The sequence below is a fragment of the Dipteris shenzhenensis genome, chromosome 16, assembly GCF_047967505.1.
Source record: "Dipteris shenzhenensis isolate YYH24624 ecotype China chromosome 16, Dip_SZ_1.0, whole genome shotgun sequence".
Lineage (NCBI taxonomy): Eukaryota > Viridiplantae > Streptophyta > Polypodiopsida > Gleicheniales > Dipteridaceae > Dipteris > Dipteris shenzhenensis.
Window position 1 is genome coordinate 42,825,555 of NC_141611.1, and position 16,257 is coordinate 42,841,811.

General features: G+C 42.3%; 1 protein-coding gene across 1 annotated transcript; it reads left to right on the forward strand.

The window, feature by feature from the left end:
* The first annotated feature begins 5,484 nt into the window (after positions 1-5,484).
* LOC147892987 (hydroxyproline O-galactosyltransferase GALT6-like) lies at positions 5,485-15,151 on the forward strand. The gene is made up of 7 exons (XM_087387713.1): positions 5,485-7,272; positions 7,652-7,872; positions 8,967-9,260; positions 9,491-9,619; positions 9,750-9,923; positions 14,204-14,311; positions 14,400-15,151. Exons 1-7 carry the CDS (start codon positions 6,318-6,320, stop codon positions 14,610-14,612), a joined length of 2,094 nt encoding a protein of 697 aa, XP_087243839.1. The 5' UTR covers positions 5,485-6,317; the 3' UTR covers positions 14,613-15,151.
* The last annotated feature ends 1,106 nt before the right edge of the window (positions 15,152-16,257 follow it).

Sequence of the window (16,257 nt, forward strand, 5' to 3'; positions counted from 1 at the left end):
AGCTTCATTATACCCCCCCCCCTCGCTTGGCTTAAATTTTTTTGATAGTTATAGTTGAAGATTTTGATATCATAGCCCCCTATTACTTAAAAAAATTATTATTATGAATGCACGTGATTGTAAAAAGAGAATAATGTTAAGTGTTGTATCCACAAGTAAAGAAATTATCGCTTCTTCAATTAAGTCAATTTATCAAAGATATCCTTAAAAAACTACTACAAAAAATATTGAGTCTTCCAACGAGGTTTGGATTAACATCATTGTACATTTTGTTTGGCGATCCAATGCTTTTCTAAATGGCTTCTCTTCTAGAAAGCTTGTGAAGATTTCCTTGAATGCCTTCTTTTACTCATTTGAGTCAATTGCTTGGGATAACTCTACTTGCAAAGTTTTATCCCTTGCATTGGAGGTCTCTCTCTCTCTCTCTCTCTCTCTCTCTCTCCCAATCAACTCATTAGCACTATCCTCCTCTACGGATATACTCCAACACTCCATAAAAGCTAAAATTTTGAAATAATGAAGACAGTGCTATTAAGCACCATATGCTCTCTTTTTTGTTCACTCACACACCCCCACATATACATATGCACACACATAGAGTTTCGCTCATCACTTTGCATTTGCAAGCGGTTGCATTATAGCACTCAAACTTTCCAATGGTTCTACACACGAGCTTCCATCACAGGTGCTGCAAAGTAATCATCCACTCAGCTTCATGCGCGTTTAACAAAAGCTAAGGCAGTGCTCACGAGTACTTGTACCCCATTTTTTTCTTAAGGCATGGTTCTATATTCATTTATTCTCTTGACTGGGTACGAAATGGGGATTTCTCCTTCAATTTATTAATTCTCAATATTCCATAGTGGATGTTAACTCTCTTTTATAATTTTCATATAATCTTCAAAATGAGATGTATCTTCCACAAACGGCCACAAACGGAAGACTTGCACATATTGGCCTTGGACTTAGTCTTTCTTAAATCTACCTCGGATGTTACTCTCTTGCATAATTTTGATTCAAAATTAAAAAAAAAAATTGTATGATTTTCATACAGTCTTCAAAATGATGTTAACTTCCACAAAAGGAAGACTTCCACGTGTTGGCCTTGGTCTTAGTTTTTCTTAAATCTACCTTCACATCATTTGATCTGGATTTCATCCCTTTTGCACTACCATGAATAACTTTAATAAATCAAATTAAATTGATCATAAGTTAGGTTTGAATCAAGCAAATCTTGGGAAATGTACTTAACCACTTAAAATTTTCAAATTGAGAGATAGAGACAAGCTTTGGATTCTAAAGCAAAAAAAGAGTTTATAAATATCATATTGAAGTGTTTTTCTTAAAGTTATGTTTTTTGCAAGTACAATCTGTTATAACTATTGCAATTTCCTCATTTAAGTGAGTCTTGGAATATACCCAACACTGCATTAACTGTCAAATTAAGAACCTCAATTAGAACAAAGACATCTTTTTGTAAAGCTCCGACAGACTAGTTTGAAGTTTATACCTAAATTTCTGCTCAGGTTTATGGCCTTTCATCATTTTTCATTGGACTTGATAGCATAAAGGAACTCAATGCACTTATCAGCATGTAGTCTTTACTTGAAAGCATAAAAGGCATAATTATTGTTATTTCATTTACGAGGAGACTATTTGATTTCAATGTAATGTAATAATGTTAATAGTGAAGGGTAATATGAAAGATAGAAGGTATGTAAAGGTTGCACATTATTGTTCAAAAGAGGGCTATGGAAATTTAATCTATGTTATATGAAGTGATTTCATTTCAAACTTGTACCATGTGACTTTATTTTGAGTCACATAAAAGTCAAAAGCTACTTAAGATTCTCGGCTATCATATCATATATAAGATTCAAGCTGTAAAGCATCCCTTTGAGAGAATGGCATTGGGGAGCAACTATTGAGAAGATATGCTAACAACTTATGTTTTTAATTATACTATTATAAGTGTGAAAGTTAGCTTTAAATCCAAAAAAGGTATGGACTATCAAAATGGCATTTCATAATCCTACTTTTTTTGGTCCGATATAGTGCTATAAATTTTATTTCAAACTTTATGGAAAAATACACGCACATACCACAAGAGCAGATCAACACCAAAACTAAACAAACTAACATACTCTTTCTTAGTATCTCCGTAGAGAACAATGACACCAAAAGAAATACCCAACAAGAAAGCAAACAAAGACTTCAAAAACGAAAAACAAAAATAAACTAGAAGTTCCATGGAGAACAATCACATCAAAGGCAGTACCCAACAACAAGACAGGTTTTGAATTGGATTTCACTTATTTTGGTCTTTTGACTTGCCTTTCATCAAACCATGTTCAATTTTATTTCATGAACATGAGAATATAAGGTACCTTTAGTCATTCGAATACTCATTTCGCAATCCTTTTTTGTTGACATAGCTTACGAGTTTGCATGAAAGAATCATTGCACATCAATAGTGACCATGTGATTCATTTGACTATGAGTCAACTTGGCATGCTTAGCTCGAGTAGGTATATGTGCATCCTAAAGTTCAATATGCTTTGATGCAAACACATATAGAGGAGAAGCTCGACCAATCAGAAAGATGCAAACACATATAGAGGCCTGAAGCTCTCGACCAATCAGAAAGATAGATAAGTTTAAATCCCTAGACAAAGTATGTTGTTCTTGCTTAACTAAAAAAAGAAAAGGAGTGATGAGAAGTTTCTTGATTGACTAAAATGTTTTTTTGTTCAACGCCTCCTTACTAAAGCCTAAAAGTTAAAAATAAGGTGCAAGCATATATGTGAAAAATAATGGATGAACACAACACCATCTTCCCCTCTCACAACCTTGTCTTGCGTGCGTGTGCGTGTGTGTGTGTGTGAGCACATGTGTGCGCTCGCGCGCGTGCGTTCATGCATGTGTGGATGCATGCATGCATACATGGTGCACGTGCGTGCATTTATGCATACATGACACACAACACTTGCACGAATTAATACATATTATAATGTGTACATACTAACTAACTTAGACATGCATGTGCATGACAATTTTTTTGGGTAAAAGACATCTCTCTCTCTCTCTCTCTCTCTCTCTCTCTCTCTGTCTCTCTCGCTCGCTCTCTCTTTCTCTCTCTCCCCCTCTCTCTCTCTCTCTCTCTCCCCCTCCTCCTTTGTGTGTGTGTGAGTGCACTTGTGTGTGTGTGTGTGTGCCCATGCACGCACACACACACGCATGTATATATAGACCCCAAAAAATGAGAGAGAGAGAGAGAGAGAGAGAGAGAGAGAGAGAGAGAGAGGCAAAAGCACATGAGAACATTGTTTGCAATTTTAGTAGTGAGGCAAAAGGACATGAGAAGATGCTGGTGTTATGCATGATATTGCCCTGTCCAAATACTAGTCAATGGAGCATACTTCACCCCAATGCAATAACTTGGGGTAGCTTAATTTGGGAGTGCATTTTTACTATTTGTAAGTATCTAGGATCGTTGCCTTGGACAAAATGTCACACATGTGCAACAAATTCACCAAAGTGGAGATAAAAATTCATACTTTTCCTAGTTCTCTATGTGCTATAATTGAAGTTTTACTTCCATGTACCACATGAATGTTGAATTCTCCTTGCCTCTTAGGTAGAAGAGCATAATAGAAGGGGAAACACACTCTTTTTTCCTTAAATAAAATAAATCTATTATGAAATTAAGCATTTGATGCAATTGATGTAATGCCTTGAACCATTTTTTGAAGTTGGAATCGTGAAGGCGATAGATTGGCCACGTTAATCCGTTAGTAAACAAAACATACATCCTTGGGGTATCAGTTTCAAAATAGTAAGGTGGTTTTGACCTAAAGTGCACATTTGTAATTCAAATACTAAGCAAAATTGGAGCGAAGGCAAGAGCTCTCTTATGAAAGTGACATTGCAAGGCAAATGTCACAAAGAGCGAACCTATGTAGCCTAGAGCGAAGACCATGGTGAGGTGATGGATTGGATTGAAGAGGGTGAAGTGGGCAAAACTAGCAAGGATGAGAGAGCTTGCAAGTGGCGTTCTCCCAACCCCACTTGCATGCAACTGGTGATGCCCCTTGCATGGGCAAGGCTGAGTAGAGCATTCAGAGCTAGCATGGCACCTGGAGGCTAGCATCCACGAGTGTTGCAATTCTAGCCCTGGTGAGTGTTGATGCAAGCAATTTGAAGGTGGGTTTGTTTTGGGAGGATTCTTGTTGATTGTGGATTTGTTGGAGTTTGATTACAGGGCATTCCCATGCTTGGGATTTCGTTAGCCCTATTTCTACGGATTGGCAAAGAATAGCAGCCTTCCGACCAAATCGCCTACTGAATCGGTTGAAACTCAGCACCCATTAACATCACGAAAGGGGGCAACGCTAAGCATGAAGGTAGGAACGAGAGTTTTTTCGGGACATTGGAGCCAATGTGCTGTTTCGAATTCGTTGCAAAAGCACGAAGCTCACCCTTTTTTGCCGTTCCATGGTGGGAAGGTTCTATTATAAAAGCTTGCCGATTCCAACCTGGATTGAGTTGTGGGCGAGTTCGTTCCCAGGAAAAGGTAGAACTTGGAAGGCGGCATTTTTTTTGCATAGAGACAAAAGAAGGAAATGAATGAGGGCGACAAAAGAGGCGAGGCGACGGTGTGCGTGGCACGTCCCCAAACAACACACACATTCAAAGAAACTATCAAGCTTTAGCAATTCTATGGCTATGGCTATGGCGATCCTCCCAGCACCAGCAGCAGCAGCACCACCATAGCTAGCTCCTGCAGCACAACAAATCGCAACATCTCTAGCAGTTGCTCACAACCAAGAATTTTCAGTCTCCCTCCCAGCAGCTAGCATCGCCCGCACCAGCAGAACCGAGAATTGTGCGTGTGCCGCTCCCACACTACATCGCAGCAGCTGCACAACCAAGAATTGGAGCAGCGCGTTGTTTTGAATTCGACTCGAATCGCAGCAAGCATCGCCAGCCGCAGCAGAACCTGGAATTGGAGCAAGATCCAACACTAAATCGCCGCAGTAGCATCGCCAGCAGCAGAACCAGGAATTGGAGCACCGCGTTGTTGTGGATCCAGCACCAAATCGCTGCAAGCAGCATCGCCAGCAGCAGAACCAGGAATTGGAGTACTACGTTGTTGTAGATCCAACACATAATCGCTGCAAGCACCATCGCCAGCTACTGTAGCAAGAATTTGAGTACTGCAAATTGTTGTGTTGCATGGATCCCATAGAAGATCATCGTTTGGCTATGGCCGTGCTGCCAAACTACGAAACTAGCACCCTCACGTGATCCTGTGGATGCCTCGGCCCTCGGCCGGCAAGCACGAAGATACCAACCCGCAATTTCATCGTCCTCCTCAGCTTCCCCGCAAATTGGCCTTCTCCGCCCGCATGGTTCCAAACACAATTCACAATTCCCAGAAACGACATTTCCAGCAGCGCACTGCCTGTAGCACCTCCTGAGTCCGACGACGACGACTTGGGGTCACGCGTTGCATCCCGCGGTGCGTTGCTCCAGTGGCTCGGGCTTCCTTTTGGTGCCAATTGATCCCGATTCCTTTGTTCTTGTGGCCACAGTTCTTAGTGGGGCGTTACGAAGGCCGCCTCGACCCGTACGCGGAGAGGGGAGTTTTGAGTGATGTCTTCTTTTTCTTGAAAGTAGTGCGCGTCGGTTTTTCTACAACGCAAAGAGAGAGAGAGACACACACACACGCGTGCTCAACACCAGAGAGAGAGAGAGAGAGAGCGCGCGCGCTATGGGAACAGAAACTCTGCAGTCTGCTGGTTCGAAGGTGACCGGGAAGATGCACTTGCACTCAGTGGATCGAACAGGACGGAAAGAAACGGAAAGAAAAACGATAAAGTAGCTTGAAAAGCAGCACTCAGGACGAAAGAAATTCGAAAACAGAGAGAGAGATTCAAGATTGGCGAGGGCTTGTGAATACGAGCAATCCAGCAAGCGGGAAAGCCTCAGTGCACACAGCTCGATGCTGCCTCGGTAACGAACAAACAATCCATCGGATCATGGCCTCCGTTAATTCTGTCCTCGTTCTCTCTCTTTGCCTCTTTGCCGATGATCGGCGGCTGAATAATTCCTCAATTCCTGAGCCTAACCAGTTGCAGGTCGATCCTTGCTCCCCGTTTCGCTCCCATTCGCACAATCAGAGCCTTTGAACTCAGCAGAAAAAACTGGCTTCTTTGAGGCACAGCTTACGGGAGTCCGGTTTCGTGGTTCTTCCTCCTGGTTTCGTAGATATAGCTTCGATTCACAAGAATTCAAGAGGATTCTCAGGGTCCAAGATGCTTAAGCTTTTTGGGAGCGCGGTGAAAGCAAAGCTTGATACACCTTACCTTGGCCGAACGAGGCTCATGCGCGGCGTTTTTGCCTTGGCGCTCGTGGCCTTAGTTTTTGTCAGTCTTGAATTGCCGCATCTCTTTAGACTCCAGCTTGTACGTCGCGCCTCTGCACAGGAAGAATTCGACTGGAATTTGAGGACTACGATCGACCTGAAACGGAGGCCGCAGGCAAGGGAGCTCAAGGCCGAGGAAGAAATTGCAAGGAAGAAAGAGCTACAGGCCCGAGAGGAGGCGATTCGCAATTCGGATCAAGCAGATGATGAGCAAACGGAAAACACAAATCGCTTTGCAACAAATGAGGCACCGAGGCTAGGTGTTCCTGGTGTTGTGGAAGAGAATACAAATCATGGGAATGGAACCACTTCTGATGGAAAGAGGAAGGTAAGCAGCAGTACCAAAGTGAGGACTCTACGAAGAGCAGCACAGATAGCATGGAAGGAGGGCCGAAGAGCTTGGAAGGAACTAGAATTGATGTCCACCAATGCAGAATTCAAGCCACGGCCTAGCAGAAAAGAAACATCTTGTCCAAAATCCATTCTCATGGACCAACAGCAGATAGAAGAGGCTCACCATTACATGCCTCTTCCTTGTGGCTTGACCATTGGCTCATCCATTACCGTTGTAGGAAAGCCTCGCGCTCCACATTTCGAGTACAAACCCAGTATTGGACGTATCAGTGATGATGGAGCTCCTTCAACCGAGGTCTCTCAGTTCATGCTCGAATTGCACGGTCCCAGGGAGTCCAATCTTGAGGAGCCAGCCAGAATTCTGCATATCAATCCTAGGATTAAGGGTGATTGGAGTGACAAACCAGTGGTTGAGCTGAATTCTTATTACCACGGCCAGTGGGGTGTCAGTCAGCGATGTGATGGTAGTCGCTCCCAATCTCAAGACACAGGTCTCTCCCTGTCTCCCGCCCTCCCTCTCACATTACCTGCTTCTCATGTACACATCTGTAAATATCCATCTATAATGGGTTCTTGAGGAATCAATTCCAATACCACGAGACAGGTCTCCTTCTTGTCTCTGCAATGTGCTAATCTACAAAAGCAAATCGTAAATCTACATTCTACTAGCAGCCGCCCAGCAAACAAGTACGTTAAAGCCTAGATTTTAAGGGGCTCTTGCAAAAAAGGATAAGCTCTGGATTTATGGAGAGAGGCGGAAACATGCTTGCAAGAGTCTAAACCAATTCAAGCGTAGAGAGAGAGAGAGAGAGAGAGAGAGAGAGAGCCCTTGTATTGACTTGTGGTGTTGTCATGACTTGCACCTGCCAGTGGACAGTCTTCCAAAGTGTGAAAAATGGTTGCAAGACAAGGAAGCACCTGAACCATCATGGTGGCTCCGCAGATTGATTGGAAGGATGGACAAGCCTGAAATGAACTGGCCATACCCTTTTGCTCAGGATCATTCTTTTGTTTTAACAGTGCGGGCAGGATTTGAGGGGTATCATATGAGTGTTGATGGCAGGCACATCACTTCCTTCCCCTTTGCTACGGTAAGATCACCACAACTTCCTAATTAAGCAGTGATGTGTGCAGAAGCATATATGAAACACCCCAAGGATTTTGTGGTGTACCTGGATGGTTTTATTAATCATTTTTTGTTCTTTGAAGCCGATATTTTTCAGTGGCTTAGCAGACCATACTACACATATTTTAAGACAGGCTAGGTGTATTACCAAACATTGATCTGCCTACACCATGGGGTATTTACTGAAAAGAAGGTCCACAGCTGGCCCCCCAAACTTGCCCCGGCATCTCCCCTGTTCATTAGCCATTGCTAGTATCACGAGTGCCACCCCTGCCTGGTGCCAGCAGCAACACTTTGCAGCAGCAGCATACAGGCCTACCGAGTGAATATCCCAACATCCGTGCTGTCAGCGTCACAGGGGCTCTCAAATGTCCCCGTCCCTGCTGCAACAACTGTTGTTGTAACTAGCCCAGCTGCCTGCATGCATTTTAGAAATGATCTTATGACCATTGACCCTGGTTTTTCAGTAGCTGGGTGTCAGGTGGCTCCTCATCTGAATGCCACCAATCCAAAGGTTTTATTCCTGCAGGGGTTCCCGTCTCAGAATCTTACTTCAGGACAAGAACTTGATAATCTTAAGAGCTTCTTTCTTTCCAGTCCATCAGCCGTGTCCACTGAATATAGTCTGTATTCTACTTGCATCTTTTTCACTTTAGAAAAGAAAGTATGTTAGTATAGAGCTCAACTATTTCATGCATCTAGTAGTCATTGACCATGGTTTTCCTTAGGGTACGTCAAGGGCTTGACTCCCCCTGCTCAACTGACCCCCTTATTGGTCCCAACTTTGTTTTACCTCTATTGTCTTACATCTCTCCTCATCCTTCACTTTAGTTCTTCCTTTCGATTCCATCACCCAACCAGGAACTGCTTATTGAAAGTAGATTGTCCCCTACTTGCATTGTTTTTACCCTGTAAAAGAAACTCTGTCAGGGTGCGCAGCAGGTTTCAGAGCTGCTACAGTTTTGAAAAGCAATGACTTGTGCAAACGTGGGCTTGTTCACAGAGAGAGAGAGAGAGAGAGAGAGAGAGAGAATGAATCAATATTGTGTGTAAATGCAGGGCCTTTTAGAGGAGGACACAGCAGGAACTTACGTTGGTGGTGATGTGGACTTGCAAGCTATTATTGCTACTTCACTTCCATCTTCCCCCCCAAAGTCATTAGATGAGCAAGTTTTTGAGAACTGGGAGCTTTGGAGAGCTCCTAAATTACGGCATAGACAAAAAATGGATCTCTTTATTGGTGTACTGTCTGCAAGCAATCATTTTGCTGAAAGGATGGCTGTACGGTCAACTTGGTTTCAAGCAAAGGCAATACGATCAACTCGAGTAGTGGCACGCTTTTTTGTTGCCATGGTAAGGACCTAACACAGATGTTCCATTGTCGTTTGACTTTTCTTTGCTTTATCATTGATTTTCACCCTTCAACATAGTACATGGTTTAAATGAGTTTCTCTGTAAAGATGTTTTTCAATGGAAGGTGGATGTGATGTGTTTTCACTGTTTGTCCATTTTCATCTATTATAGTATTCTGTCTTTCGAAAAAGGGGAAAATGGTCTCAGAATCATTCAAATATTTTGAGCAGCATGCAGACCGAGATATCAACATGCAAATGAAAAAGGAAGCAGACTACTATGGTGATATGGTGATTGTGCCTTTTATGGATTATTATGAACTTGTCGTGCTGAAGACTCTGGCAATTTGCGAATTTGCAGTGAGTTTTTATTCCTTTCTCTACTTGTGTTCTGTGTCAATTGTATCGTTCCTCATTCTCTATTCTAACCTTTTTGTTGTGTTTTCTCATTCTAACCATATCATCTCAAAATATTTGCACAAAAATACAGGTCCGCAATGTGAGCTCAAAGTACATAATGAAGTGCGATGATGATACCTTCATTCGAGTGGATGCGGTGCTGAATGAACTGAAGACAGTTGGTCAGGCAGAAAATCTATATTTGGGGAATATGAACATGTACCATAGGCCTTTGCGAACAGGAAAATGGGCAGTCACATTTGAGGTGTGTGTCTTCACTTAATATGCATACATTCAAGATATCTTTCCTGTCTCACAGTGCACCTCTTAGGATCTGTAGTCCCACTTGAGATATTGTGAAACTGAAAATTCAGGTCCTTTTGAGAAATGATTAAGGAAATCTGGCTAATCTTCACCAGCAGCGTCATGATCTTGTAGAAAAACAGAGAGAAATATGTGCTGAGGATACACTTCACAACACATGCAGCTCACACATTCAACTTCTGTAAATACTACGAGAACACACAGTAACTGAACTGTGATTTTATCGCAGCCTACAAAATAGTGAACCATATGGCATATAGTAAGTGTCACTACAGGGCTCCAACAATAATAAATAACCTCTGCTGCTTCAGAACTCCAGCTCCACATGCCTTAGGGAGAGGTTAGCCTCTTAGGTAGGCTAGGTTAGGTAGGACATAGAGGGGTGGAGGGGGAACTGAATAAAGAGGCTGAGGGAGGAGAGGTGGTGAGGCCTCTGATCTGGCCCACTGCCAGGTCTGCTGGCTGACCAGACAGCCAACCAGTCCGATTGGCTGGCTGACCTACTACTGCCTGACAGGCCTGCAGCCTATAAAAGGCCCACTCAGCAGGGTCCTTTCCAGACCATTGGGGGCTACCTCTGTGCAGCCTCCTGCAGCTTCTGTTGCAGCAAAAAATAGGCTGGACAGCCCCCTCAAAAACAAGGTACAATAAGCCCTCCAGGTGCCTGCCCAGATCAGGGCATAATAACACCTCATTAAAAATAGGCCTAATGTCCCCTGATGGGGCTCACAGGCAAGTGGTACCATGCTACTTCTGTCAATGAGAGCGCCACCGTCTGCTGCTTCTTGCTCGACCTGATCCAAGGAAGAACAATACCGCTGTTGTGAGTCAATGTCTCCACCCCAATCTGAAGTCAGTGTATCCTTCAAGCTCAGCTCCCTGGGAGTAGAAGATACCACAGTCATGAGTTCCCTTCAGATACTTGAGAACTCATACTCTTGCTGTCCAATGTGATTGGTGAGGTAATTGGGAGAGCCTGCTCAACACCCCTACTGCAAAAGAAATGTTTGGGCGTGTGTAGAAGGCATCTCACCAACTGATGATATGACATGCCATCAACCAAGGGACAAGGATCATATTTGGAAGGTTTATTCCTTGGATCCATCAGAGTTACAATTGGAGTGCTCTCTATCATGCGAAATCTCTCCAAAAGTTCCAAGCAATACCTGTGCTGGCTAAGAAAGATTCCATCAGTCATCCTTTGAAGCTCCATACCAAGGAAGAGATCCGTCATCTCAAACTCATCTTGAAGCATGACATATATCTATTATCACATTACGATGATGCCCAAAGATGATAAGGTCTTCAACATACAACACAATGAGTCCGATACGACCATCTTGAATCAGTGTGTAGAGGTTGGCATTTGAAGAACTCCTAGTGAGACCATTGCTGGTTAAAAACTGATCAATTATGTGGTACCATGCTTTCGTTGTACCAGCTTCAGCCAGTACAACGCCTCTTAACTTGCACACCAATTGCTTCCCCTTAATCTCAAAAGCTGGAGGCTGCTCAACATATACCTCCTCTTCCAACTCCCCATTGAGGAACACAAACTTCACATCCACCTTCATCTATGATGGCCTGCCAAAGACAGCACGATCCAAATGGTTGTCATGCAGGCTACATGAACAAATGCTTCATCATAATCTAACCCCTCAGCCTGGGCATACCCCTTTGCCACCAACCTGGCTTTGTATATGTCCAGAGTGCGGCTGGACTTATATTTGACCTCATAAATACAACAATAGCTATGATCTTTCTCTTAGATGGTCGTGCAACAAGGTCTTATTCCTTTGAATGGAGCTAATGTACGACTACATGGCTAGCATCCATTTCGGATGCTCAGCTGCATCCTCGAAAGTGCGAGGCTTCATAACATGTGATACCAAAGCTGTTTAGCCAACACAAGTCTTGATGCACGGAAAACATCTCATACCAATGGCGACTTTGGATTCTTGCACCGTCTAGATGTTACATTTGGTTTGGAGCATCCTCATTCTATGAGTCCTTTATATGATGAGAGGACCCTTGCCTTTATCTTTTGACCCGGACACCTCAACTAGAATATTAGGAATTGCTGTTGTGGGCTCTTCCTTATTGAAGACTGCATCTCTTCTCACTACAATCTATTTTGTAACTAGATCGCATAGCTTATATCCCTTGCTCTCCATGCTATATTCGACGAAGAAACATTCCTTGAATCCCGCTTCTTCCTCATATGAACATGGGATTTAGAACTAAAAAACGGAACAAAGGTTTTCTACTTGAATAAGCCTCCTCTGGGGTGACTGGAACGAGTGCTCTGGATTCGTCCTATTGATGTTATGATTCGTAGTCTAAACGCTCTTAGCCCAAGAAATCCTCGTAAGATTATTTGCCTCCATCATACTTCTTGCCATCTGCATAGTTGTGTTTTGCTACTCCAATTGTCATCTGTCTCTTAATCCCCCTTTGCTTGCAAAATGCCTCGCCAACATATTCTCAATGTGTAGAGTTGTAAGTGGGTGCCCTTTCTCTTGGTCCACCTTTGCTAGCCACTCTTTGAACTTCCTAAAGGCATCTAACTTCTTCTTTAGGAAATACACCCACACCTTCTAGCTATAATCATCTATACATGTACAAAATACAAACATCCGCCAAAGGATTTTCGTGCCAATGTCATTGTATATGTGCTGATAGTGTAGTTCTCAAGTTCTCATTTATAGATGGGCTAGAGAAAATATCCCTTTAGGATTTTTTGGATTAGAGAGATTTCAAGGTCAACCTTTGAAAAAAGAAGTTACAATCTTCAATACTTTGAGACTAGCCATGCATATAGAGACCATATTTCAAGGGGAGCTATTTGAAACAATTTTATAATATATGTATGTGAGAGTTGTTTTGTGGTCCAAATTAGTCTTTGCAAGATATAGGCCTCCCTTGCAAGACCACATGTACACTTTGAGAATCTAGAGAATAAATCACGTACTTCAACTTATTGGTTAGGTCAGTGGCTACACATGGTGTTGCTTTTGGACATAGATTTTGTTACCATCCCTTTGTGGAGACATAGATTGAGATAAACTTGAGTAGTAATGCTCTACCAAATCACATTTGCAAGAGCCACGGTCCTCAATTGGTCATACTTACAGAGTTTGAGGCATTATCCTTCTAGTTTACGTAGCTTTGTAGACCGTTGGGTAGAAGATGAGGATATGCTTATGGTACTAGCACTACCATGTTCTTGGGATAGGTCAAGTGGGGTCAACATACATCGGCCTCCAAATGAATACCAATGGAGCTTTTGATGCCTCACTTAGAGGGCCATTCCATTGCTTCCTTCTCAAAGGGTTATAGACTTCTGTCTCGCTTCATTAAATTCACACATTAGATGCACCTAGTTTTTGGAGATAGGAGACACAAAGATCACCTATTGAGTTTAAATGGGACATCGAAGATTTGATCCTATGGTGAGACTCATCACCTCTTTCTTCTAGGATGAGGATATAGCCTGAGAACTAGTACATACTACACACACCCTTCATTGATCATACAAGCTCCCAAGGCCTCATCTTTTTCACCTATTTTGACCATAGAAGTCTGCATAGATTCATCAAGGAGGCAAGTTGTGGCTAGACACCTGAGGGCTCGTTGCCAACAATGGCTACAAATCATCATCAAGAGATCACATACATGCTTCAAAGTCGTTACACACCTCACCTTCCTCTTTATGCTTGATAGTGAAACATGTTGTGAGCCTTGATTTTACATTGGCCCTTGCTTTTCTCCTATGCACTTGTCTCCATCTTCCACGTTTGAATTCCATGTCTAGCCTTCCACAATGATTTCATTTGAACTATTCATTATGTTCTCACTGTTTGGTCAGTCAGGTCTTTAGCATGGACAGTATGATAAGTACAACGCTTTACATGGTTGAGTTGCTCATGCTAAGAAATATATAAACAAAGAGGCGATTCTGGTGATTAGTAAGTATTACCCCTCAAGGTTTTCCTGTCAGAAAGTATAGTTTTTACAATATTTAATTCACAGTTGTATTTATTCTTGAAGGGCTTTTACACCTTCATGCCTTATATCATGTACTTTGTTTCAAAAGGTTGTACTGTGTTATTATGTAGTGCACTCCCTGTGAATTCCCTCTTTTCTCTCTCTCTCTCTCTTTGTGCAACGCTCATTTATGAGGACTCTCACACCTACGTTTTGACATGGAGTTATCCTCAGGAATGGCCCGATGAAGAGTATCCAACGTATGCAAATGGACCAGGGTACATTATTTCACAAAATATATCACGCTTCATCTTCACGCAAAATAGAAAGAAATCTCTCGAGGTATGCCTTATTTGGTCCTTGTTCTCAAGTTGTAGACATGAAAGAGACCTGTGGTATAATTTATTCACAAGTCATCAGTCTTGTGCAGCTTTTCAAAATGGAGGATGTCAGCATGGGATTATGGGTAAAGCAATTTCACCATACCACTGACAGTGTTCAGTATGTTCATAGCTGGAAATTTTACCAAGCTGGTTGTGAAAATGGATACATCACTGCACATTATCAGTCACCTCACCAAATGTTGTGCATGTGGAAGAAGCTGTCAAAGGGGCAAGCTCAGTGCTGTAACTCTAACAGCTAAATGCTAAAGCAGGCGAAAGAGCTGGAGCACTGCTACTTATTTCATGCTCTTTGTAGAAATACCATTCTTTCATTCATTTGTAAAGTGGGTTACATTTCGAATTGCCTTTTTTATAATGGCAACCTCACCAACCATGGTGGGAAAATGGGAATGTGGTTCAAAAACTGAGTTTCAGCACGAGGAAGCAAGGGCAGAGTTCTGTCGATGGTTTTTCAATAACAATCACCCAGAAAGTTATGTACCTATTTGAAATCTTTCATACAGGTTCAAGTCCATCTTCTGAAGATAATTTTCCACCATGTATAACAAAAACTCCTCCCATTCAGAGAGAATGAGAAACAACACATGGAGAGAGTACATAAAGGAGGCCTTATACTCATTTCAGTGATTGGCAGACATTAGTTCAAAGATTAGTTCATTCTTGTCTACATCGTGATGGAAACTGCATTTCACCATTTGCAATCCTTTCTAGTATTATCTGCAATGAATTGTTATGACCCTTTCAGAGTTGCAAAAAACAGGCACAGCTAGAAAAGTGATTGCAGGGACACTTGCAATCAAAATCAGAATCTCAATAGAATCGCTTTTGCCTGGAGAGGCTCTCTGCTTCATGCAAAATTTTAAACAATAGCTGCAGCAGCAAATCAAGTATTAGTCCAAAAGGATTATCTTTGTATTAACAAGGCCCTTCCCCCCCCATATCCATGTGTAATGAGTCTCTTGAATCCTTTCTATTTATGGCCAGGAGGCTTTCCATACAATAGCCAAGTATATATCAATGACGAGGGTCTTCTAGCTTCTGCGAAGAGAGAATTATGTCTTGCTGCACTATTGCTTCCATTACACTAGAGCACATTCAATAATACAGTTTGAGAAGTAATAAAAAAGGAATGTGAGAAGGAAGAGAGAGAGAGAGAGAGAGAGGGAGAGAGAGAGAGAGAGAAACACAACTAAATTCGACCTTTGAAAAGAAAAGTAGGGGATCAGTAAAGCAAGGCTTGTATTGTCATCAGGACACAAGCATAAGCTGCCTTCTACATTTAGAAAGAGTTTCAGTATAAGACCAAATCAGAGAGAGGGAAAGAGAGAGGTGTCTATTAATGCCCAAGGGGGACCGAAGAGATATATAGGAAATCCGATTTCCAAAGTCAAGGGAGTGCACAAGGCAACTCTTGTGGCTGCATGCTGCGGCTCCAACATTATTACAAAACATAGCTATGTTCTAGCCCTATTGTAGAATGACCGTCACAACATTAGTTTAAGATGGAGTCTTTTGGATTTGCATTGAATTCCCTAATCAGCACTTTCCCCTCCTGGTAAACAGCCCATTTGCCTTCTTGCCTAGCTGCATTCACTTTAGTAAGTTCAATGGTTCTTTGTTTGAGCTGGGTTGGGGTGAGCTCCTCAGATAACCAGATTTTCGAGCCTTTCAGCTTATAGGTTTGTACTTGTGCCCCCTTTTTTGAAGGATTATCCCACCCAACATGGGGTATTTTCTCCTTGAGGCGATTGTCTCTATTTTTTGTATAGCCCTTCTCATCAAACCAGCCATTCTGCAGTCCCCAATGCATAAAATCAAGGAATTATTTGCACTAGTTTCCTGCCTTTTCACCTCCTCGTTGAAGTCCACTTTGTTTACTTTGAT